This window comes from Anomaloglossus baeobatrachus, chromosome 1 (assembly GCF_048569485.1).
Source record: "Anomaloglossus baeobatrachus isolate aAnoBae1 chromosome 1, aAnoBae1.hap1, whole genome shotgun sequence".
NCBI lineage: Eukaryota > Metazoa > Chordata > Amphibia > Anura > Aromobatidae > Anomaloglossus > Anomaloglossus baeobatrachus.
Genome location: NC_134353.1, coordinates 77,795,036 through 77,819,538, shown reverse-complemented (window position 1 = coordinate 77,819,538; position 24,503 = coordinate 77,795,036). Strand labels below are relative to the sequence as shown.

The 24,503-nt window shown below is 46.0% G+C and overlaps 1 protein-coding gene across 1 annotated transcript in view; it reads right to left on the bottom strand.

The window, feature by feature from the left end:
* Positions 1-24,503, bottom strand: part of EVC2 (EvC ciliary complex subunit 2) — a 223,451-nt gene that overhangs the window by 184,044 nt on the left and 14,904 nt on the right. The window contains exons 3-5 of the mRNA XM_075346882.1: positions 21,628-21,773; positions 12,991-13,047; positions 2,272-2,458 (exon numbers count right to left, since the gene is read on the bottom strand). Coding sequence (XP_075202997.1) covers positions 2,272-2,458; positions 12,991-13,047; positions 21,628-21,773 — 390 coding nt within the window. The remainder of the gene's footprint in view (positions 1-2,271; positions 2,459-12,990; positions 13,048-21,627; positions 21,774-24,503) is intronic.

Genomic DNA, 24,503 nt, shown 5'->3' with positions numbered 1-24,503 from the left:
CCTGTTCACATTAGAAAGGCAAGATGTGCCATTAGTTTTTTTTCTTAGAATACAGCACACACTGACTGTTACCTTCCTTTTCTGCAGTCCCATATTAAGCCTACTTAGGGGTCTCAAAATGACCAAAGCAAAGCGGGTAACCACTCGGTTGATTGACTACTTTCACACACCAGTTGAGGTTAACCCAGTACCTGGCCACTAGACTTCTGCACCAGTATAAGTCACCTGATGCCTTGAAGGTTTAAGAGGCCTGCATGATAGGGTTCAGTCCTCCGGCTCCAATCATCTGGAGACACTCTGTTTGAGGATCGGTCTCTAGTTACAACGCTGTTCACAAGCTGTGTCTTCGGCCATACTCAACGTTCACGCTATCTTGCCTTCTATCTCCTTTCCTCCGTTCCCACAAACGATCCACTGTATGTGACCTTCACGACCAACCGACTACAAATCTGGAATGCTCACTCACTCAGCCTTCACTGATTCCTTTTAGAATGAACTGTCACTTTCCCTGTCAGTTGACTCCTCCCAGGGCGGGCTAGTCCCAACACTTAAAGAGGACCAACCATCAGGATTTTCATATATAAACTAAAGCAAATGCTATACTGGCACTATCATGCTGATGCTATATATACCTTTAGTTGTAAGATCGGATATATACTTTCTGAAATATAGGCAAGTAAAGTTTGTGAAATGCACTGTTATTTGATTGATAGCAGCTACAGAATATCTAATAGATGGGTTGGGTTTTGTTAGTTATTTCCGCCCCTGTTTGCCTGCCTGTCCTTCCTCCCCCCTGACTTTCCTCCCTCCTTCCTCCCCCTGTAATAACAGAGACAGAGGGAGGAAGGACAGGCAGGCAAACAGGGGCGGGAATAAATAGCAAAACCCAACCCACCTATTAGATATTCTGTAGCTGCTATCAATCAAATAACAGTGCATGTCACAAACTTTACTTGCCTATATTTCAGAAAGTATACATCCGATCTCACAACTAAAGGTATGTATAGAATCAGCATGATAGCGCCAGTATAGCACTGGCTTTAGTTTATATAGGAAAATCCTGGTGTGGTTGGTCCTCTTTAACCATTTCCTGCCCCACAGTCTGGCAACTACAGCAGTACATAGGAGTACCTCTTAAGGGTGCTTTACACGCTGCGACATCGCTAACAATATATCGTTGGGATCACGGTGTTTGTGACACACATCCTGCGTCGTTAGCGACATCGCAGCATGTGACAGCTAGGAGAGACGATCAACGATCGCAAAAACGGCAAAAATCGATGGTCGTTGACACGTCACTCCAAATCATAATGTCGTTGGTGTTTCATTCTGCAGATTGTTCACCGTTCCTGCGGCACCACACATCGCTGTGTGTGACACCGCAGGAATGACGAACATCATCCTACCTGCGTCCACCGGAAAGGAGGAAGGAAGGAGGTGGGCGGCATGTTCCAGCCGCTCATTTCCTCCCCTCCTCTTCTATTGGGTGGCCGTTTAGTGACGCTGCTGTGATGCCGAACACACCTCCCCCTTGAAGAAGGGATTGTTCGGCGGCCACAGCGTCGTCGCTGAACAGGTATGTGCGTGTGACGCTGCCGTAGCGATATTGTTCGCTACGGCAACAATCAACACATGTCGCACGAACGACGGGGGCGGGTGCTAACGCTCGCGGTTGCTAGCGATGTCGCAGTGTGTAAAGCACCCTTTATTCAATGCTATAAGGCCCCTGTATATCGCTCTACACATTCTGCCATAGGTTCCTAAATGTATCGTAGCTCTCAGAGATTCTAGATAAAGCAGCAAGAAGAGATTTTTTTAAAGATTAAATCAAAAAAACAAAAATTGATTCCTTTTAAATGACGCTGAGGACCCATAAGTAATGGATGGTATTGTACTCTGCTCTCTCGCGATTTCTCTACTTCACACCTTCTCGCAGCAGGAATATTCTCGGATTCTTCTGACATTCCCCGTACTACAATCTACAAGCTGCAATCACTGCAATGAATGGATCAAGAACAAAGTGGTGTGATTATGCTTCCATCCCGCGTACTCTCTGTCTTTCTATAAATTGAGGATTTTTTTCATATAGTGACACGCTGGAGATACTAGCATTCATGAAAAAGTTTTGCTATGACTATAAATGAAATGGATCTTTTCTTCGGCTGCCCACACACGGCGTCAGCGGCTGTCGAACATCGTACGGTGAACGCCCAGCGCTGACGTCTTAGCGATTCTATAGCTTTTCTACAGTTTTGCGGCTGCGGTCATCACCTCTTAGAGAGTCTTTTCGGAAGATCTGCATCCCGGGAACAGAGCTGCTTATATCAGGACTGATTTCTTTTATAAGAATGCCGGTGACGTTGTCCTGGAGGATAATATTAGTCATGTTCATCGCAGAGGAGGTCAATCCGGTGTTATTCGTGATCAGCGCGATGTAGGCTGTCTGCTGGTCTATTACCTGTAATAAAAGGTGGAAATATACTGTGAGCGGAGTACACTATTATCCTCAATTGGGCAATCCTCGTCTATATGACCCACTCAGGACACTGATGAGCAGCCGTCACTCTGAAGGACTTGTTTTAACCACCAAATCCACAGTGGTCAATTTAGAGAGGTGGATTGTTTGGATTGGGTGTTGGGGCAATCTCTTAAAACTCTACGGACACCTTTAAAATAAACAAAATAAAATTGCACCAAGTTTCAGCCTGTAATCTTTTTTTTTTAAATTTTCAGACCCCTGGATTTGCAGACTGAGCCACACTTATTCTTGTGAGAGTGTCCCTCCCAGTAATATAGGCTGGATATGAGCTCTGTGTAGAGATGAGTGAACCTGAACTGCAAAGGTTGCGATTCATACAGAACACAGTCTTTAAAAAAAAAAACAACCCTCAGTGTCCAAGTTCAGAGTTCGGGTGCTTGACATATGCTAACCTCTCAATGGAGCATGGAGGTACTCGGGTACACTCGGTGCTCAGCCCAGTATACCTTTCCTCCTTATGTTTCTCTGCCCTCCCTGACATATTTATCCCCTCTTCATTCTGTAGAGATCTGTGTGCATCCTTTGCTCCTTTTATGTTTTCTCTGTCTTCCCTGAGATACTTGTTCCCCTCTCTATGTTGTAGAAATCTGTGTGCATCCTTTCCCCCTTCTATGTTTTCTCTGCCCTCTCTGAGATACTTCCTCACCTCTCCATGCTGTAGAAAACAGTGTGCATGCTTTGCGCCTTGTTTGCTTTCTCTGCCCTCCGAGGTATTTTCTCCTCTGCCCATGCTGTAGAGAAGTGTGCATCCTTTCCTCCATGTTTTCTCTGCACTCCCTGAGATGGTTTATGTCCTCTCCATACTGTAGAGATCTGTGTGCTTCCTTTCCTCCTTATGTTTTCTCTGCAATACTTTTTTCCCCTCTCCATGCTGTAGACATCTGTGTGCATCCTTTCCTCCTTAGATTTTAGGGTGCTTTACATGCTGCGACATCGCTACCGATATATCGTTTGGGTCACGGTGTTTGTGACGCACATCCGGCGCCGTTAGCGACATTGCAGCGTGTGACAGCGAGGAGCGACGATGAACGATCGCAAAAACGTCAAAAAACATTGATCGTTGACACGTCGCTCCAAATCATAATGTCGTTGGTGTTTCATTCTGCAGGTTGTTCATCGGTCCTGCGGCACCACACATCACTATGTGACACCACAGGAATGACGAACATCAACCTACCTGCGTCCATCGGAAAGGAGGAAGGAATGAGGTGGGCGGCATGTACCGGCCGCTGATCTCCGCCCCTCCTCTTCTATTGGGCGGCCGTTTTGTGACGCCGCACAAACCGCCCCCTTGAAGGAGGGATTGTTCGGCAGCAACACAGACGTCGATAATGTTCGCTACGGCAGCGATCACCACATGTTGCATGAACAACGGGGGCGGGTGCTATAGCTCGCGACATCGCTAGCAATCACTAGCGATGTCGCAGCGTGTAAAGCACCCTTTTCACTGCCCTCCCTGAGGTATTTTCTCCCCTCTCCATGCTGTAGAGATCTTTGTGCATCCTTTGCTCCTTTTATGTTTTCTCCGCCCTCTCTGAGAATTAAAAAAGCTTAAAATGTCTGGAACAGTAAAAAAGAAAACAATAATAAATAATTGAACACACAGACAAGCAGCAAGAATAATATAAGAGTAAAAATCAGCTTCTAATGACAGGCCCAATTTAATGATACATTTTAAAAAACACCTGCGTTTTTAGGATTTGCTGGAGAAAACCAGATGCAGTCTTCAAAGGAACTGCGAATGTAAGCTAGTGCAAGGGTAAGTGATGCGCTGCCTAAATTGTTAATGATAATGACCTGAGTATAAGACTGGTCAGGGTCATACTGGGTAGTTGGGTAAGAAAGACTAGTGAGAGCAGAGATGGACAGGATGAAAGCTAGAGCGAGTGTGAGTGAGGGCTCATTCAGACTTCTGTTATGTGTGTGAGTTCTATCCGTGTTTTTCAAGGATAGAACTTGAAACTGTTACACTCTATGGGGCTGTTCCCATGGCCGACTTTTTTGCAAACCAGGCAGGCCTTGCAGAATTGGGGAGACAAGTGTGATGTTGATTAGAATGTTGCATCAAAAATTGGCAATGAAAGTCTATCGGTCCGTGTAAAAAAAAAAAAAAAAAATCGGACAGCATTTGATTGCTATCCACAAGTGCTATCCATTTTTTACGGACTGCTAGATATGAGAAGGTTGAGAATTTTTTTTTCTCATGGAAAAACTATGGAAACTGATGCTGATAATGTGATCAAACTCTGCACAAAATTCTTGTTGACAGTAAGAACGTTTTTCTCGTAAGTGGAAAAAAACCCAATGTATGAACAAGTCCTTAAGAGCAAGCGACAAGCCGGTCATGGTACTGTAAAAGGGGGGCTGCACCCCACCGTGTACATGTACCAAGTTTTCTAGACTGTTGAATACTGTAAGATGTAGGTGTTTATATCAATGGCTGCAATCTAGTGGTGAGTCGTCTTTAGATTAGATGATAGATAAGATAGGGTGAAGGAACTGGAAGAGACGAGTGACAGATGGCGGGAAACAGAACAGGAGGGAAGACTCAAGAGGGGACCAGTAGTGAATCGGGTTCAAGTGTGAGAAGATGTGGTCTCAGTGCTAGGGCCAGTCAAGGAACCCTGATGTAACCTCGAGAGGTCTGGAGCCTACGGCGCATCCTGGCGGGCTTAGAGAGTTGTCCGGCTATAGAGTCATCGGGGCCCCAAATCGGACAAAGGTGAACAGAGTTACGGAGAAGGAGACACAGACCCCGGAACTTGAGGACAAGAGCTAACATAGTGGGGGCCAGGTTGAAGAGCAGTACTCCACATTGAGAGGAAGGAAGGAAGGAAAGGAAGGGCATGTTTGTCATAACGGTGTGAAGAAAATAAGTGAACAATGTTGGTTGGCTAAGTGAACTCCAGTGTAGCGTGTGTTACTGACTTTCTATGATGACGACTGCCAGCAGAGTGATGGATACCAGCCTGAAGAAACCAGCAAGTGTCATGCACCCCACTTGAAGTTGCATCTACACACAGCGTCTCCTTTGTGAAGAAGTGTGGCGCCCTAGTGGCCTGGCGCCCCCCTCCTTCAGTACAAAGGCATTTTTCTATTATACTTCTCCTCCGATTGTCCCACTCCTGGTTTTGGCTGCAAATACTGAGGCAAAAATATACCAAATACTCAACATGTGCACGTGGCCTAAGGGATCGAAGTGATTGTCTGGCATTCTGTCCCAGTGACAGATTAACCTCTATGCTCATTGCCTCTGCATTCAAATAACTATTATGCTGGTGTCGGACACCTGTAACCACCAAGTTTTGTGCCTTTTAAGAGTGTAACTATCAAGCGTTGTGCCTTGTGATCTGTAAACATACCATTTTTTGGTGCCTCCTTAAAGGAAGAACAAGTGAACAGACATGTTGCTATATTGGATTGTGTTGTGGAGCTTCTTTTTAAATCATCTCCGCACCCTGACAGCGCACCACTAGAGATGAGCGGACCCATGGAAGTTCGGTTCTGCGGGATCAACTGGACTTTAGATAAAGTTTGGTTTGGGACCCAGACTTGATCAAAACCCCATTGTAAGTCACTAATTGGGCAGTTCAGGTCTCCGCCCATATGCAGCCAGCCATAAACAAATCCCTTCCGGGGCAGTGGGCGGGATTTTTCCTTTTTTTTTGGTGCACCCTACATTCGATCACACTGTTGTTACCCCCAGTGCAAGTCATTCATACACTGCAAGCGGCTGAGCACCGAGAGGTGTATAAAAAGATCACGTTAAAGAGGCAGAGTCTCTCCGAAGCAAACATGGTCAGAGGTCACCAATTTGTGAATAACTGTAAATTTTACATAGTGTCCCAACGTTTCGGGAATTGGGGTTGCAGGTAATTGCTATTCATCCTGTTACCTAATATATAACTCAGTCTATCCCACTTTGCTATAATCTAGAGAAAAGCAAAACTGGAATGTGTAGAATGTTTTGCATTAATTTAACAGTGAAAGTTTTCTCACTTTGTGGCTAATTGGCAAAAATGCAGGTGTGAAAAACAAGATCGGAATATAAAAGCGTATGAAAAAGGGCGCTGATGGAAAACAGCGGGGCGAGAGACTAATACGGGATCTAAAAATAACTTGTAAACACAAATGGTCTGTTGCATAATGAAGGTTTAATCAGTGAAAGGTGCTCAGATGCATCCAGAGCAACAATGACGGAGACAAATTAACAGTGAAATGCAATCAGCGAAAAATGGCTACAGGCAGCGGGTAGGTAGCGACAGAGAAGAGTCTACAGAATGTGGTAATGAGGATGCAATGTCAAGTCTGTACACAGAACAACAAGGGAACACAATCACCTAGTAACCCTTTCATGCCAAAATTATGGCCTGGCTCTTTGCCTAATCAGGCACCCCAAATTTTGAGGGACAGAGAACAAGGAACCTGTACATACAAACAGTCAGGATCCAGGAGATATGACCTGAATCTCTCAGACATTTATGTCATGTCAACATATTTTTGGAACTCCAAGAGAAATAAATGGAAAGACATCAACATGCACAGTGTCACTATAACTATGGGATAGAAGGGAATGTGGGATCCTAAGCTGTCCCTCAAGCTAGGGGGCTGTATGCCATCCCTAACCTCAAGGATACTCCTGATGGTGGACAGGCCCGAGTCTCCTTCCTGGTCCTGCTCCTGACCAGTCCTGATACAATTCCCCATCCCCCAGGGAGGGACGGGACAGGAGTGTGATGAAACCACAGATAAAGACAGACAAGGGAAAACCAAAACTCTGTCACACAGCATGTACACACAACGGTAAAGGCAATAAGAAATTCAGGATGAAAAAATAAAAGCAGTAAGGAAGCTACATAACAATATGGACAAGCGTGCCAAGCAATAAACACAACTTTCACCAGTAAGTCTGGGACATCACACCTCACAGACCAACATAGAATAAACTATAGCTGGCATGGGTGGAAAGTTTCAACCAGCATAAATAGGAGGGGAGCAGATTTGATAGACTTCCCCATAACATAATGTGACCAAAGGAGCAAGCATACCAGGAGAGATTAACTCTTGCTAGCCTGCCTATGAATCAGCATAGTAGCAGAGGGTATATAAGGGACTGGTCCCAACAAAAAACATCTGAGCTGGTAATTAGCCTGCTTGCCGTCAAGGAATACTGACATTAACTCTTCAACTGCCAAATGAAAGGAAAACACATTTAATATTGAGAGTCAAAAATGGAAATGACTCAAGCCCAGGATCTATCACTAATATAGCAAAGAGACGACTGTGACAGTTATTGATTAAAATTTAAAAGCCAAAGGTTGACTATCGAGGGTCACAAATACAATAAATGGAATGGAGATGGAGCCCCCGATCACGGGGGAAACTGGTAGTTGACTCCAGAGCAATCAATCTTGTGTGCTATCTTACTATCCTGGAAATTACCTTTTAATGTGTGCATGTGTATGCCCTAGGAGCTCTCCCAGAGGACCTGTGCGGCACGAGAAGAGGAAGTAGGGGAGACCCATGTGAAGGCAAGGCAGTGATGGCTGGCCACGGCGGCAAGTGAGTCGGCGTCCCTGGAGGGAGGAGGGCGAGCGGTGCAGGGACGCCGGCGCTACAGTCTATCAGTGTCTAAATTTCACACAATACCGCCTTGACCACATGAGTGGAGCCAGTAAATGCTTCTTCTTAGAGTAGCTCAGGGAGTGCAAGCTAGATGGTCAAAGGGAAAACCGTAAAAACATCTATTTTTTTTTTTCAGGGATTCCATTATTTTTTAGGAGGTTCAATCTCGGTCTGGTGAAAGAGACTTAGGGAGTGTTAAGGATCCACAGTTTAGGGGGGCATAAAATACTTGCCTTGCTCTGGGCACTGTTCACGCTACATTACTGATTACAAGACACCAGTGTCATGAGTATGCCATGTCCTGATGTCACCTCTGTGGGACCTGGGGTCCGGAGAGCTCAGCGTTTAATCGATTGCAGAACTTCTGTAGAGCTCACTTGACTGTTGGCTTGCTGAAGGTGTTAAGGAACCTTTCCCTGCTGGCTGGGAAAAAGGTCCTTAAACCCTTCATTTCAGCTGCAGCCTGTGATTATCTCTCCTTTCCACTATATCTACCCACTCCTGGCTTCACTCCATGCTGGATATAGAATTTCTATTCTAACCACAGTGGAGGAGCTTGTTTGGGTTAAGCAGAGGTGTTCGATCCTTTAGCAGCAGCCCAGCATCCATCTCTAGATGACCTTTGAGCCTTGTCATATCTGTTGCCATGCTTGTGTGTTTCCTTGTTCTCCTGCCCCTTTACTCCCCTGGTGGGGGAGTCACATTCAGGAGCTTAGCAAGGTACGGGACCCATGCAACTCCACCTTTATGGGTTATCATGGGGGCCCCTAGGTTGAGTGACAGCTTAGGTGCACACTGTCCCTGCTACCTAACCGTCACTGGCATTACACACAGCTCTTGAGGAGTCCATGTTTTGGTAAGGCAGAGCAGTTTTTGAGGCACGAGGGATAACTACATGATATTAGGCACGTGGTTTCAATATCACGGCTGGTCAGTGTGATAAGAAAGTATGGTGATTCTGAGGGCTCATGGTCGCATATATAGACTCTGTATGACGAAAATATTGTGTTTAAAATCTGACAATTAAATGTGAAAAAAAAAAAGCGCACATATTTCTATTCATGACGGCTTCCATCAGTTATTAACACGGGTCACGACATCTCCAGTGGCAGAGGCAGGATTATTCCGAGCGGAGCCAAAGCAGACAATTATAAAATAAACCCTCTCTAAAATATAAAAAAGCTTATAACTAACTAATTCTGCCTAGGAATTAAAATCTCCATTGTGCCAGTCACAATCCCGGCTTAACAGATTTGATAAAGCTCTGCCATATTAAATCCTGCTTCTCGTGGGAGTGGAGCACGGATCCTGCGAGCAACATCATTATGTATCCATACAATGCTATGGACACAGGTTAAGAAATGTCTGCTTGTCATACTCCGGGACAATGCATGGGCTTAAAACCCATTATTTATACATGTATAGGACGTAAAATACAAGAATTATGATTGTTTAGAAATTTCAGAGGCAGATTTTTTTTTGCATTTCCAAGTAAAATGTATTTTTTATAAAGTGGGGAAAATTACATATTACAAGGTCTTGGTGCAAATCGGCAAAGCATCAAGAGCAAACATATTGTAGCCGATATAGTTGCGTCTGACTTAAGGTTGGGTCATGTCCCTATATCCAGACTTAGGTGCAGCTGTCACGGTTGTCTCTCTGCTATACATTAGAGAGGTTCTGGGTCTGAGTCTCACTTTAACTGGTGAGATTCTGCCATTTAAATGTGGTTTTCTTTCATTTGGGAAAGAGAGGGTTAATGTCAGATTGCTTTAATGTTTCCGGTTGGGACCACTCCCAGTCCCTTTATATACCCTCTGCTACCAGCAGAGGGTAGCGGTTATTTTCCTTGCCATTTGGATGCTTGGCCTGGAGGTGGAAGGAGCTGCTGTAACCCTCTGTCAAAGTTGCTGTGGTGGCTGCAGTCTTGGTGCTGACTGCATCAGTCTGTTGTGGTGACTCCCCCTTTTTGTCTTCCTTCCCTTGTGTATTGTTTTAGTGCAGCGGTAGGGCTAGCGTCCCTTACCTGCCCACTCCCTAGCCAGGGACTATTGTAGGGTTTCTCAGGGCTTCAGGTTCCTGCTCGGCGACAGGTAAGGAACCTGTACAGGGACTGACTAGGAGTGTAGGGTACAGCGGCAGGTAAGTGGAGGTGTCCATCTTTCCTCTCACTAGTCCTAGGGCACTCCATCATTAAAGTTTCCCCAATTTACCCTTTGTTTGTAGTTTGTGTGCTCCTTGTTGTGTGTTTTGGCTCACGCTGGATCATCTCCAAGTCCATGCCGTGACAGCAGCATCATGTGACTTCCTGACTCTCAAATTAGAAAACCAATCGACTCCTCCCTGTGCTTTAGAGGGAACCTGACAACTGATACAATGCTGCCCGATCCATATACTGGATGAGAAAAACAGTTTGAAAGCTTCAGAGGAGACTGGTCGGGCAGGCAGGTCCTTGACAATTTTTTCCAGCCCACTCCCCTTGAGAGAAAAGTCTCGTCCTGCATGAGTCTATAAGGAGAGACCTCATTGGTAGTGGACGGGGAAAAGCCTCCAGGGATCCACATGTCCATCTAGTCTTCCATGCGCTTTGGTTCCCAGCAGCTTTTACAGCCAGTGACTGATATCTACTGCTCGATATATGTATCAAATGTCAGGTCTTCTTACATTTCTAGAGGATATTAAAAATATCTGCTGATTTAGAGCCTCCATACACAGTAGACTAAGGGGTACTTTACACACTGCGACATCGCTACCACTATATTGTCGGGGTAACGTCGTTAGTGACGCACATCCGGCGCCGGTAGCGACATCGCAATGTGTAAATCCTAGATGGAACAATGAACGAGCACAGAAGCGTACAATCTCGCTGATCTGTGTAACGTCCATCATTTCCATAATGTCGGTTCAACCACAGGTACAATGTTGTTTGTCGCTCCTGCAGCAGCACGCATCGCTGTGTGTAAACCCGCAGGAACGACAAACATCTCCTTACCTGTGTCCCGACGGCAATGCGGAAGGGAGAAGGTGGGCGGGATGTTATGTCCCGCTCATCTCCGCCCCTCCGCTTCTATTAGCTGGCCGATTAGTGACGTCGCTGTGACGCCGAACGCACCTCCCCCTTGAAGGAGGGATTGTTCGGCGGTCACAGCAACGTCGCCGAGCAGGTAAGTGCGTGTGACACTGCTGTAGCGATAATGTTCGCTACGACAGCAATCACCACATATCGCATGTGTGACAGGGCGGGTGCTATGGCACTGGACATCGCTAGCCGATGCTAGCGATGCTGCAGCGTGTAAAGTACCCCATAGATTGGCTGAACAGACCAACTATGGCTGGATCGTCCGAAAGTCTAATAGTTTATGTACAGAGAAGTTTGACTTTTCCCCAACAGATGATGTCAGGGAAGAAAACAACTGGCAAGTGGGAATTCCAGAGGACAATATTTTTTTTCCCTGGAATGAAGAATCTAATGTGTATGTGGGTCTTAAAGGGAACCTGTCACCAGTTTTTTCCGTATTAAACCAAAAGTATCACCTTCTGCAGCTCCTGGGCTGCATTCTATGAAGGTGCACCTTGTTGCTGCCCCCCTTGCAAATCCCAAAAAGAGGTTTACAAAATCACACCATTTCCTATGCAAATGACTTGTGCAAATACATCACCGGCGCGGCGAGGGAAACTTTCTGCTCTGGCCCGCGATAGGAGCACAGCGAACTGCGCCTGCGCGAATCTTCTCCAGCAGCGTGGAAGATGACAGGGGTATCATCACCTATGTAAATCATGACAGAAAGACGGCAAACAGCGGCAGGAAGGGGGACAGGAGCCGAAATAGAGCCCACCCATCTGGCCAACACAAGTCATTTGCATAGGAAACAGTGAGATTTTATAAAGTTCTTTTTGGGGTCTGCAAGGGGGGCGAGCAACAAGGTGCACCTTCCTAGAATGCAGCCCAGGAGCTGCAGAAGGTGACACTTTTAGTTTAATAGGGAAAAATATGATGACAGGTTCCCTTTAAATGGTTATTCACAAAGAATCTAATTATCCCCTATCTATAGGATAGGATAGCTTGCTGATTACTGGTGGTCCGACAGCTGGGGTCCCAAGCAGGGTTGCTAACTTGACTTTTTATTTTTTTGGACGTCTTGCATTTTTTTACGGACAGGGCAAAAAAAGTGCCCTATTTTTACAGGCTGTCCCGGAATCTTTGTGTGGTTGGCAACCCAGATGTCCCCGTGATCCCAATGTCAGGGCTCTGCAGCCACAGCCTGTGTCACCGCCTTGCATCCCAAAGACAATGTACAGAAATAAGCATGAATAACTCTGCAGGAAAGGGTTGCAAAGCCATGTTCATGGGGTTCGAGGGCCCCGATCTCTCGATCACTTAAGATCCCTGCAATTGGACATCCAGCAACAACAACGTTATCCTCAATCCCCATGGATAGGAGATAAAGGGCTATTTCCAAAAAATCAAGTTACGTCTGGAGAAGCTCTCAATCTTATGGGGGCACCAAGACTGCTCCAGTCGTTTCTTATTAAAGGCATCAGAGAAATTGAGATTTTTATGTTAAACCCCCTGTTGGTTTTATGTCCAGTTCCAGAGGTTCTGATAACCACTTACACATCTCTAACCATCCATATAAACAGCGAGTCCATTTGGCCAAGTCAAATAAGCAAACAGTAAGTAAATAGGAAATCCAGGGAAGCCGGCTGGGAGGGAGCATCACTTTCCAGCCTCAACAAAATTAATATAATTCTCCAAATTTAATTCATATCTTCCCACTTGTCAAACCTAAGAGATGACCATTACAGCATCACACAACCATACTTACTGTTGCACATTTCTGGAATGTTACGTCTCCAATACCGGATGACCGAACATCTCTAGGCTGTGAAAAATATTAAATAAAAATGAATCCCAAATTAGTGAGGATGTGTTCACATGTTCAGGTTTTCAGATAAAAATGTTAACGTCAAATTAATATTAAATAATAAAATAATATTACATTCACAATAGTTTTTAAGCCATTTTTACCAGGACTGTAGAGTCGGAGTCGTGGAGTTGGTGTCCAATTTGGTGGAGTCGGTATAAAATGGACCGACTCCGACTCCCAAAATATAAAATAAATTGGGTACAGCGGTGCAACGCAGTATGTGATAAATATTTTTTCATAAGAATTTGGGAACGTAATGAAATGTCCTATAAATGTCTGTTCTATTTCTGATCAAAGAATCTTAGGCTTTTAGTTAAGATGAGCTTGAGCTGAAACCCTTTCTTGTACATATGGCCAACGCTCAGGTAATACTAAATGAAGGTCAATGGACACAGGTGGCTGAATTGAAGAAATTGTTTCATCACCCTTTTACAGTGACTAAACAATTACAAGCTGAGGATTTATCTATCTCCAGGCATTTTCATAAAGGAGTGGAAGAACTTGCTGTTTTGCCTGTCCCAAAGAGGAAGTTTAATTGCAGATGGCATTGCTGCTTCAACGAAATGAAGAGAGACACAGCTATCAGAAAATAAAATTCTTGTGCCAGCTGTGTATGTGGACCCAAGTCATCGTATACTGCTGGACGACCAACAGCTTACTAAAGGAAAATAAGCACTGGCAGATGTAGCAGTTAGGATGAGAGGCTACAGGACTGCTAAGAGCAAGAAGACTTGGATCCTGCCAGTGCTATTGCTGCCGTATCTTCATCCTCATCAGGCCCTAGGATTTGTGTTATCTAGAGCTATTGCTGCCATATCTTCAGCCTCATCAGATGAGGGGTTTAATTTTGAAAAGTATTTGGATGACATGGAGCAGGCAAAGCGTTGCCACAGGAGAAAAAAGCCACTCCTATAGCAAACAGTGACCATATTTCAGCAGATTTTTTCACTTGCTCTCAAAGAAGTAGTGTTAGAGATGTTGTCCATGCGGTCACCGCTTTGCCACCAACCAGTCAGTGTACAGAGGTTGTTCTTCAGTTTTAAAATAATAGATCAGATTTCGGGTCGTCTATGAAAGAGGAGGATGGAGGCAATACTATTTCTCAGAACAAATTTATAGACTGGACAAATGTTATTCAGTATGTTTTTGTTGAAAACTGTTTTTAGTGTATTGTATATTGAAGACAATGCCCAAAGAAGAGCGGAACAGTGTAGAGGAGAGATGGTAGGCAGAATGCGCAGGCACGAGATTTCTGGCCCCGCACCTAACGTCAAAGGGGTACTGAAGAGAAGGGGAGGAGAAATCTTGTATAATGAAGATCAGAGATAGTAGTCTTGTCTTCCAGGCAGTGCACGCCCCATAGCCTGGAAGATCAAAACTATAAAAGATGATTTTTACTGAATAAGTTATCATCCAGGAGGCATGATATAGGTATGACTAAATCTTAGCTGTATTCAACCTGTATGCCCATATTAATAACTCAAAAACCTCAAAAGGGGTGAGAGATTCCCTTAAAATGGGAGGCATTGAAATGAGTTGTATTTTTAAAGCTCATGGTTCGAGAATCAAAAAAGAAAAGTCAGAAACTTAAGACTTTGCTTGCCTCTGCTACCCATTTAGAAAGTACTAATCGGTCCAGATTTTCCAATACTTTTTGGCTATGTGCGCACGTTGAGTATTTGGTTGCCTTTCTGCATCTCTTCGCAGAAAAAAAAGCAACTCAAAAGCGTGCAGTTTTGATGCATTTTGTCGTGTTTTTGATGTGTTTATTAAAATGGACTCAAGGTGTGAAAAAAACGCTGTAAACACACTAAGGTCATGTGCCCACGGGAGATCGTACCTGCGGACTTTTCTGCAGATATTTCCGCAGGTTCACGCAGCAACTCCCCCAGCTATCTATTGATGTGGTATTTCTGCGGAATTGTTATGGTAAACCTGCGGAAACAGTGCGGAATTCATGCGGATTTCCCGCCCTGTATCTCCATAGTGGAAAGGCAGGAAATCTGCAGATAATTCCGCATGAATAATGTACATGCAGTTACGTGCAGCTGCGTGACATCCGCAGCATTTTCCCGCAGCCACAAATACCCCAGCATTGATACAGCACTCCCCAAATCCCATAGGATAACATTGGGAGTGTCTGTACTTGCATAAATCTGCGGATTTATCTGGAAAATCCGCGGCTATTCCGCAGCAAAATCTGCAGTTACTTTCTCCCATGGGCACAAAAGAATTGACATGCTGCAGGTTATTTTCTGCACCAAATCTGCAAGGAGAAAAAACTCAACATGTGCACTACATGTCAAGATTTTCATTGACTTTGCTGGCATCATGATTTGCTTTTGTGACAAAACTGCACTTGAAACCCCGCGATAGAAACGCACTGTGTGCACACAGCCTTAAGGCGGATATTTCTGATGTACAGAGACAAATACTCCAAATATTCGATTGTCAAGCCCTTTGTTTACATGTGAAAATTTATAAGGGTTATTTTGAGAATGGCAACAGATACGGCAGATGGCTCTATCGAGCTTCTCCACCCTCGATTATTTGCTGCACATATCATGAAGAATTAATTCTCCTTCGAAGGGTTAGATTTACTCCCCCTTGGACATTTTGGAGCAATTTAGATCATATTATTCTGTTTTGTATAAGATCGGTGGATCAGCTATGGGGGAGGTAGATAATCCAAGGATATTGTGGCATATGTGGTCAGCTCTGCCATCCCTCCCTGGACGCGTATCAGTCACAGGATCTAGAAAGAGACTGTTTTTGGGGGAGATTTAGGATTTGAATGTAGGCAAGAGTCCAGGTCCTGATTGTTTTTCCCCTAGGTTCTTTAAGCTATTTAAGGAACATTTGGCCCCAGTCTTTTCATAGTCTTTTAATTCTATAGCCATGGGTGAGAAATGCCCCATTTAATCATTGTTATCTCATATTATGGTTATTATCCCTAAGGGTCTGTGCCCACGATCAAGACCCGGTGTGTCCTGGACATGGCAGGTCCAGACCTGTGAAGCCGCGCAGGAGAGCACAGGAGACTGCAACTGCTTGTATCCATGATCAAGGTTTGGGGAGTTGCGGTCTCTCGCTTCCCTACGGAGGACGCTTGCGACTCCGCAAACAATTGCCATGCTGCGGCTCGGAAAGCTGTACCGCAGGTGTGTGTTTGCTGCGGACAAAACAAGCACATGCATCTAAGGATGGTAGAGACCACAAACACTAACAACTTCCGATCAATTTCATTAATTACCATGGATCTAAAGATATATTCTAAAATACTAGCGCTACGGTTGCAACCTTTAATCCCAGGTATTATATATAAGGAACAGGTGGATTTTGTTCTGGGCAGGTCTGTGTCCATTATTGAGAGGGTGCGCTCTCGGGGAACTCCAACCTGATTAAGGTCGATAGATACTGAGAAAGCTTTGGATACGGTAGGCTAGGAATTCCTGGGCTTTACACCAAAAAAGATTGGTCTTGGCAGCACTATGATATTACGTAATATGGCCTTTTATAACCCTCCCATGTTAGGGTTAATGATGGTATATCTAGACCTTTCAATATATAATGGCACACCTCAGGATTGTACTTTGACACCCTTCTTATATCCTGGATATGGAGGCGCAGGCCAATGCTATGGAAGCTAACCCCTCCCTATTGGGGATCCCAACAGATAACAAAACACATACAGTGGCATGTAAAAGTTTGGGCAACCCTGGTCAAAATTTTTGTTATTCTAAACAGTTATGCAAGTTGAAGATATAGATATATATATAATATATAGATCGACAGATAGATATTTTAGGCAATATATCTGTCGATCTATATATATATATATATATACACACACACACACACACCATATTTTTGGTTTATGAGACGCACGCACCAGATTATAAGGCGCACCACAAATTTAGAGAAAAAAAAACAAACAAATGGGGTCTGCCTTATAATCAGGTGGTGTCTTACCAGGGGGGGGGGGGGGTGCGGCAGTGGTGGTGGAGTGGGGCGATGCTTCGGGCTAGTGTCCGAAAAACTGTTGGCAGTGCGGGCTTCAAAGAAATGACGCCTGAAGTTGGCGCTTGCGCAGATTGAGCTATTGGTTCAATGACAAGCAGAGATCTCTTCTCTGCACGCCCCACCTCTGGGCACCATTTTTCTTACGTCTGCTGCTGGGAGATCAATGGGCTGGGCTGGAGAATGGGATGGATCAATGGGCTGCATTGGAGAAGCCTGGAGTGTTTTCCTTTTGTGTCTGTTGTCCCCCTGTCTGTCTCTCTTAACTTGTGTTGTATTGTTGCAATGGTGAGACTAGTGTTCCCGCTGGCCATCTCATTAGTCAGGGTGAGATCAGGGCAGGGCAAGCAAGGGCACGAAATGGTGACGGAGGAATGACCCATAGAGGGACATTTGGGAGCAAAGGGTACAGACTCTTGTGAGTTTCAAGAGGTGTCCCCTCTACCTATCGCCAGGGTCATTCTCTGTATTACCCTTGTTGCACTGCACACTGAGCAAATGTATGCTCTGGCGTGACAAAAATAGAGTACACAAATTTTATATAAATTCAAAATGCCAGCACTTACCTCTACAAGATCTGCTCAAAGCACAGTTTTATATTATGACATCAATATGTCTGTTATTTCCCTTTAACATATAGGAATGGATAATATAACTATATCTTACTAGGACAGATGTCCAGACCTAAATAGCGGCAATAAACAGAAATTGGAATCTATGGTCGGCACTGGTGATCAATTTTTAGCAGATTTAATATATCTGTAGATCGGGGCCTTATCTTGCGCCACAGCGAATTAAGAGGTGCCCGCAAATTGGTGTTTCTTTTCAGCAACTTCTTGAGATTTCAGAAAAATAGTTGACATTGCTCTTTTTGCTATTTTTCCGAACTACCATAGAAATCAATAGAGAGACTCCATTGTGTGGTCATCTCAACACTAGGAGGAAACAAGAAGGCACCACGTTCTGAGGATTAAATATGTGAAACAGGTGATGGGAATATCCCTTTGGCGGAATAAAGTCATGACAAGTAGATTGATGGAAAGATGGCAAACGGACTAATTCTCCAGCATCCCCATTTACTAGAGGACTCGTGAGGATAGGAGCCTGATGAGGGAGAGGCTGTATTGTATTAGCTAATTTTTCTCCCCATTTTTCAGTCCACGATTTGACTGTCAAACTACTACTTTTTCTGCAAGAGACAAGTCCTCAAAAATGTAGGGTTGTTGGAAAATGAGGAGGAAAAAAAACAAAAGCTCCAAAAAGAAATGGCAGTGCCTTCAAGGAAAAGGGGAGAATTGTTGGATAATTTTTGGACACTATATGGTGGCATCGTATGGGCAGTACCTGCTACCTACTGCACCAATTTTTACTATTTTTTTGTAAAAATATGTACATTGTTTTAAAGAAGTGAGTGCAACATTACAGTACGTATAGGTTCAGCAGAGCTAAGTGTAAGAGAACACGTCCCACGTCAGTGGTCTCGGTGACTTACGTTTTCGTGCAGCTACAAGTGCATCGCCTCTACTAAAGGAAAGCAGATTTGCAAGCAGCAGCACTAAACCCACTTCACAATGAAAATATAGTCACATTTTAAAAGCAGCTGCTCAACTACCCATGAAGGAGAGAGGCAGAAAATTAGTTATTGATTTCCACTGACGGGAACACAAATAATTTGTTCTGACAAGAGGGCACATTATTTTACCATAAATGTGGAGAAAGTAAAGTTCAGAAACACAGAACACGACTTTGGAAAGAATAGGAGAACATTGCGCAGGAGATGGAGCAGAGACCTCAGATGTCACTTACAGATGACCCAACTGGATACACTCAATGGCAGGTGTCACCGTCGTCTCTCAGGCTCAGGCCCAGAATCTCTTATTACCATCGGAGGCTCTACAAATTAAATGGTGTCTTTTTTCCTTTTGGCATGGATGGGGTTAATGTCAGTTTTCTTGCTAACAGCAAGCTCATTACCTCGTCTCAGGTGTATCTGCTTATGACCACTCCCAACCTGGATAAATACCCTCTGCTCCCAGCAGAGGGTGCCAGTTATTCAGAAGTCATTCTGGAGCTTGGTCTGGAGCATGAAGCAGGTGGTTTCTGCTACTGCTCTTTGGTGTAGAAGTTAGCCCATTGTTTAGTTACTTTTGCCTTACCTTATTTACCTTCTGTGCACCTTTTTGTGGTCACCCGTTTGTTCTTGATGTACGTGAATTTGGTTGTCATGCCTGTCTGTTTTGTCAGTGGGGTTTTTGTGACTACTGTCCCAGCCCGTCCCAGGGTGGTGGGTGTGGAGGCAGTTACACCAGGGACTGGACAGGAATTAGGGAGATGCTGGGGCCCAGACCTCACTACCTTCAAGTGTACCTCTGGGTTGAGGGAAAGCTCAGGGTACATTTAGTCTTAGGGCCAGTGCACGGCTCCCCATCCAGTCATCTTCTTGGGTCGAGCGTGACACAGGGTGGCCCAGAAGCAGGGAGCAGCTCTTCAGTTATACTAACCAAAAGTACTTACCAAATGGACATCTATCTATACATGGAAAAAATTGCTGGACTGTGGTTCAAAGAAACATTTTAAAAAGCAAACTAATGAAACTGGCCTGGGCAAAAATTATGGTTCCGTTTACTTAATATTTTGTTGCACAAACTGTGTGAAGGTCTCTTCTCTAGACGGCAGGTTTCAGTTCCTTCCACAGATGTTCAATAGGATTTAGATCAGGGCTCATAAAAGCCACTTCAGAAAAGTCCAAAGCTTTGCTCTCCGAAATTATTGGATGCTTTTAGCTGTGTGTTTTGGGGGTATTATCCTGTTGGTGGAGCCATGACCATAGGCTCAGATCAAGCTTTCTGATACCGGGCCGCACATTTCACTCCAAAATGCCCTGATAGGCTTAAGATTTCATTGTACCCTGTACAGATTCAGGACAACTTGTTCCAGATGCAGCAAAGCAGCCACAAACTATAACCGAGTCTTCACGGGACACAGTAGGTACAATGTTCTTTTCTTTGGATGCTTTATTTTGTGTCTCTGAACATAGAGCTGATGTGAAACCAAAAAGCTTCAGTTTTATCTCATCTGACCAAAGGACATTGCCCCATGCATTTTGGAAAATTCAAGTCTCGCTTTTTTTGATTTGCTTTCAACAGTGGTATCGTCTATGGTCGTCCTCCATGAAGTGAACTCTGGCATAGCAGACTACGTTCGGTTGTCCGCCTGCAAAAAGCATATATAACCGAAAATGGTGCAAGACAGAGCACACACTTGTTCTGTCTGCTCCATTATACTCAATGGCCCTGTCGGCGCATACATCCGAAACACGATTGTGGGGGGGTGGACGGGATTTTGGACATATGGGACGGGATTTTGGACGTATGCCCCGACGGATCCACTGAAACGCAATGTGAAAGGGGCCTTGGAGCTATGCTTTGTGACTAGGGATGATCGAATACTTCGATTATTCGGCTTCGCTGCTATCCGACTATTCGATGCGCAATGTAAAGGCTACTTTACACACTGCGATATCGGTCCAGATATCGCTAGTGTGGGTACCCGCCCCCATCTGTTGCGCCACATGGGCAAATCACTGCCCGTGTCGCACAACAGCCGTCACACATACTTACCTGTCCGGCGACGTCGCTGTGACGGGCGAACCGCCTCCTTTCTAAGGGGGCGGTCCGTGCAGCGTCACAGCGACGTCACTGAAGCGTCACTGAACCGCCGCCCAATAGCAGCGGAGGGGCGGAGATGAGCGGGACGTAACATCCCGCCCACCTCCTTCCTTCCGCATAGCGGCCGGGAGGCAGGTAAGGGGAGCTTCCTCGTTCCTGCGGCGTCACACATAGCGATGTGTGCTGCCGCAGGAACGAGGAACAACTTTGTTACTGCTGCAGTAACGATTTTTAAGAATGGACCCCCATGTCGCCGATTAGCGATTTTGCACGTTTTTGCAACGATGCAAAATCGCTTATCGGTGTCACACGCAGCAACATCGCTAATGCGGCCGGATGTGCCTCACAAATTCCGTGACCCCAAAGACTCCGCATTAGCGATGTCGCAGCGTGTAAAGCCCGCTTAAGTCTATGGGAAGACCAAATAGTAGCGAATAGTTGTTATTCGGGTTTCCTCTAGACTTACATTGCGCATCGAATATTCGCAAATAGTCGAATAGCGGCGAGGTATTCAGAAAATATTCGCGAAGCCGAATAATCGAAGTATTCGATCATCCCTATTTGTGACATCTTCTGTTGTTCCTCCTGAAAATTAGTAAATAAGTTGACAACTAGTCACTAGAATTTATCGTATCAGTTGGACATAACCCTACACAAAGCAATCAGTGATGGCAGAGACACCTGAATGACAGGAGATAGCAGTGATGCTCACATTGTCAATGTAAAAATATATTTCCAAGAGGAATAGCTGAGAAATGCACAATGGAGAAATTTAAGATAACATGCTATAGAATTGTGGAATACAAGTATTTACTAAAACTGACAGGTAAGGAAAACCTTCACATACTTGGGTATTGTGGATCACTGCCGCCCTCTTCGACTTTCTTGTTTTCATCCATGATGGTACTAAGCCAGGGACGGTCGGCGTCCGCAAATTATCAGATGATGCAGATCTAAGAATGAAGTCCACCAAATTCTGATCCAGAGAAAAGTCTAGAACAGACAATTGCATTACCAGAGGGAAAAAGAATCATTGCTTATAATTTATCTGGTTATTTTCAACTGATTTTACAGTGATCTCCAGACTACTAAGCATAAAAAACATAGCATAGTTTCAACAGAAAGCAGAAGGTTTCTTAGATTCAGGAGAAGGTATCAGCAGAGGAGGAGGCCAGGTAGGGAGTGACAGACCTCACACTACACATGGAGGCGGCCAGGTAGGGAGTGACAGACCCCACACTACACATGGAGGCCAGGTAGGGAGTGACAGACCTCACACTACACATGGAGGCCAGGTAGGGAATGACAGACTCCACACTACACATGGAGGCCAGGTAGGGAGTGACAGACCCCACACTACACATGGAGGCCAGGTAGGGAGTGACAGACCCCACACTACACATGGAGGCCAGGTAGGGAGTGACAGACCCCACACTACACATGGAGGCCAGGTAGGGAGTGACAGACCCCACACTACACATGGAGGCCAGGTAGGGAATGACAGACTCCGCACTACACATGGAGGCCAGGTAGGGAGTGACAGACCTCACACTACACATGGAGGCCAGGTAGGGAGTGACAGACCCCACACTACACATGGAGGCTAGGTAGGGAGTGACAGACCCCACACTACACATGGAGGCCAGGTAGGGAGTGACAGACCTCACACTACACATGGAGGCCAGGTAGGGAGTGACAGACCTAACACTACACATGGAGGCCAGGTAGGGAGTGACAGACCTAACACTACACATGGAGGCCAGGTAGGGAGTGACAGACCTCACACTACACATGGAGGCCAGGTAGGGAATGACAGACTCCACACTACACATGGAGGCCAGGTAGGGAGTGACAGACCCCACACTACACATGGAGGCCAGGTAGGGAGTGACAGACCCCACACTACACATGGAGGCCAGGTAGGGAGTGACAGACCCCACACTACACATGGAGGCCAGGTAGGGAGTGACAGACCCCACACTACACATGGAGGCCAGGTAGGGAATGACAGACTCCGCACTACACATGGAGGCCAGGTAGGGAGTGACAGACCTCACACTACACATGGAGGCCAGGTAGGGAGTGACAGACCCCACACTACACATGGAGGCCAGGTAGGGAGTGACAGACCCCACACTACACATGGAGGCCAGGTAGGGAGTGACAGACCTCACACTACACATGGAGGCCAGGTAGGGAGTGACAGACCTAACACTACACATGGAGGCCAGGTAGGGAGTGACAGACCTAACACTACACATGGAGGCCAGGTAGGGAGTGACAGACCTCACACTACACATGGAGGCCAGGTAGGGAGTGACAGACCTAACACTACACATGGAGGCTAGGTAGGGAGAGACAGACCCCACACTACACATGGAGGCCAGGTAGGGAGTGACAGACTTCACACTACACATGGAGGCCAGGTAGGGAGTGACAGACCTCACACTACACATGGAGGCCAGGTAGGGAGTGACAGACCTCACACTACACATGGAGGCCAGGTAGGGAGTGACAGACCTCACACTACACATGGAGGCGAGGTAGGGAGTGACAGACCTCACACTACACATGGAGGCCAGGTAGGGAATGACAGACCCCACACTACACATGGAGGCCAGGTAGGGAATGACAGACCCCACACTACACATGGAGGCCAGGTAGGGAGTGACAGACCCCACACTACACATGGAGGCCAGGTAGGGAGTGACAGACCCCACACTACACATGGAGGCCAGGTAGGGAGTGACAGACCCCACACTACACATGGAGGCCAGGTAGGGAGTGACAGACCCCACACTACACATGGAGGCCAGGTAGGGAGTGACAGACCTCACACTACACATGGAGGCCAGGTAGGGAGTGACAGACCCCACACTACACATGGAGGCCAGGTAGGGAGTGACAGACCCCACACTACACATGGAGGCCAGGTAGGGAGTGACAGACCCCACACTACACATGGAGGCCAGGTAGGGAATGACAGACTCCGCACTACACATGGAGGCCAGGTAGGGAGTGACAGACCTCACACTACACATGGAGGCCAGGTAGGGAGTGACAGACCCCACACTACACATGGAGGCCAGGTAGGGAGTGACAGACCCCACACTACACATGGAGGCCAGGTAGGGAGTGACAGACCTCACACTACACATGGAGGCCAGGTAGGGAGTGACAGACCTAACACTACACATGGAGGCCAGGTAGGGAGTGACAGACCTCACACTACACATGGAGGCCAGGTAGGGAGTGACAGACCTAACACTACACATGGAGGCTAGGTAGGGAGAGACAGACCCCACACTACACATGGAGGCCAGGTAGGGAGTGACAGACTTCACACTACACATGGAGGCCAGGTAGGGAGTGACAGACCTCACACTACACATGGAGGCCAGGTAGGGAGTGACAGACCTCACACTACACATGGAGGCGAGGTAGGGAGTGACAGACCTCACACTACACATGGAGGCCAGGTAGGGAATGACAGACCCCACACTACACATGGAGGCCAGGTAGGGAGTGACAGACCCCACACTACACATGGAGGTCAGGTAGGGAGTGACAGACCCCACACTACACATGGAGGCCAGGTAGGGAGTGACAGACCTCACACTACACATGGAGGCCAGGTAGGGAGTGACAGACCCCACACTACACATGGAGGCCAGGTAGGAAGTGACAGACCCCACACTACACATGGACGCCAGGAAGGGAGTG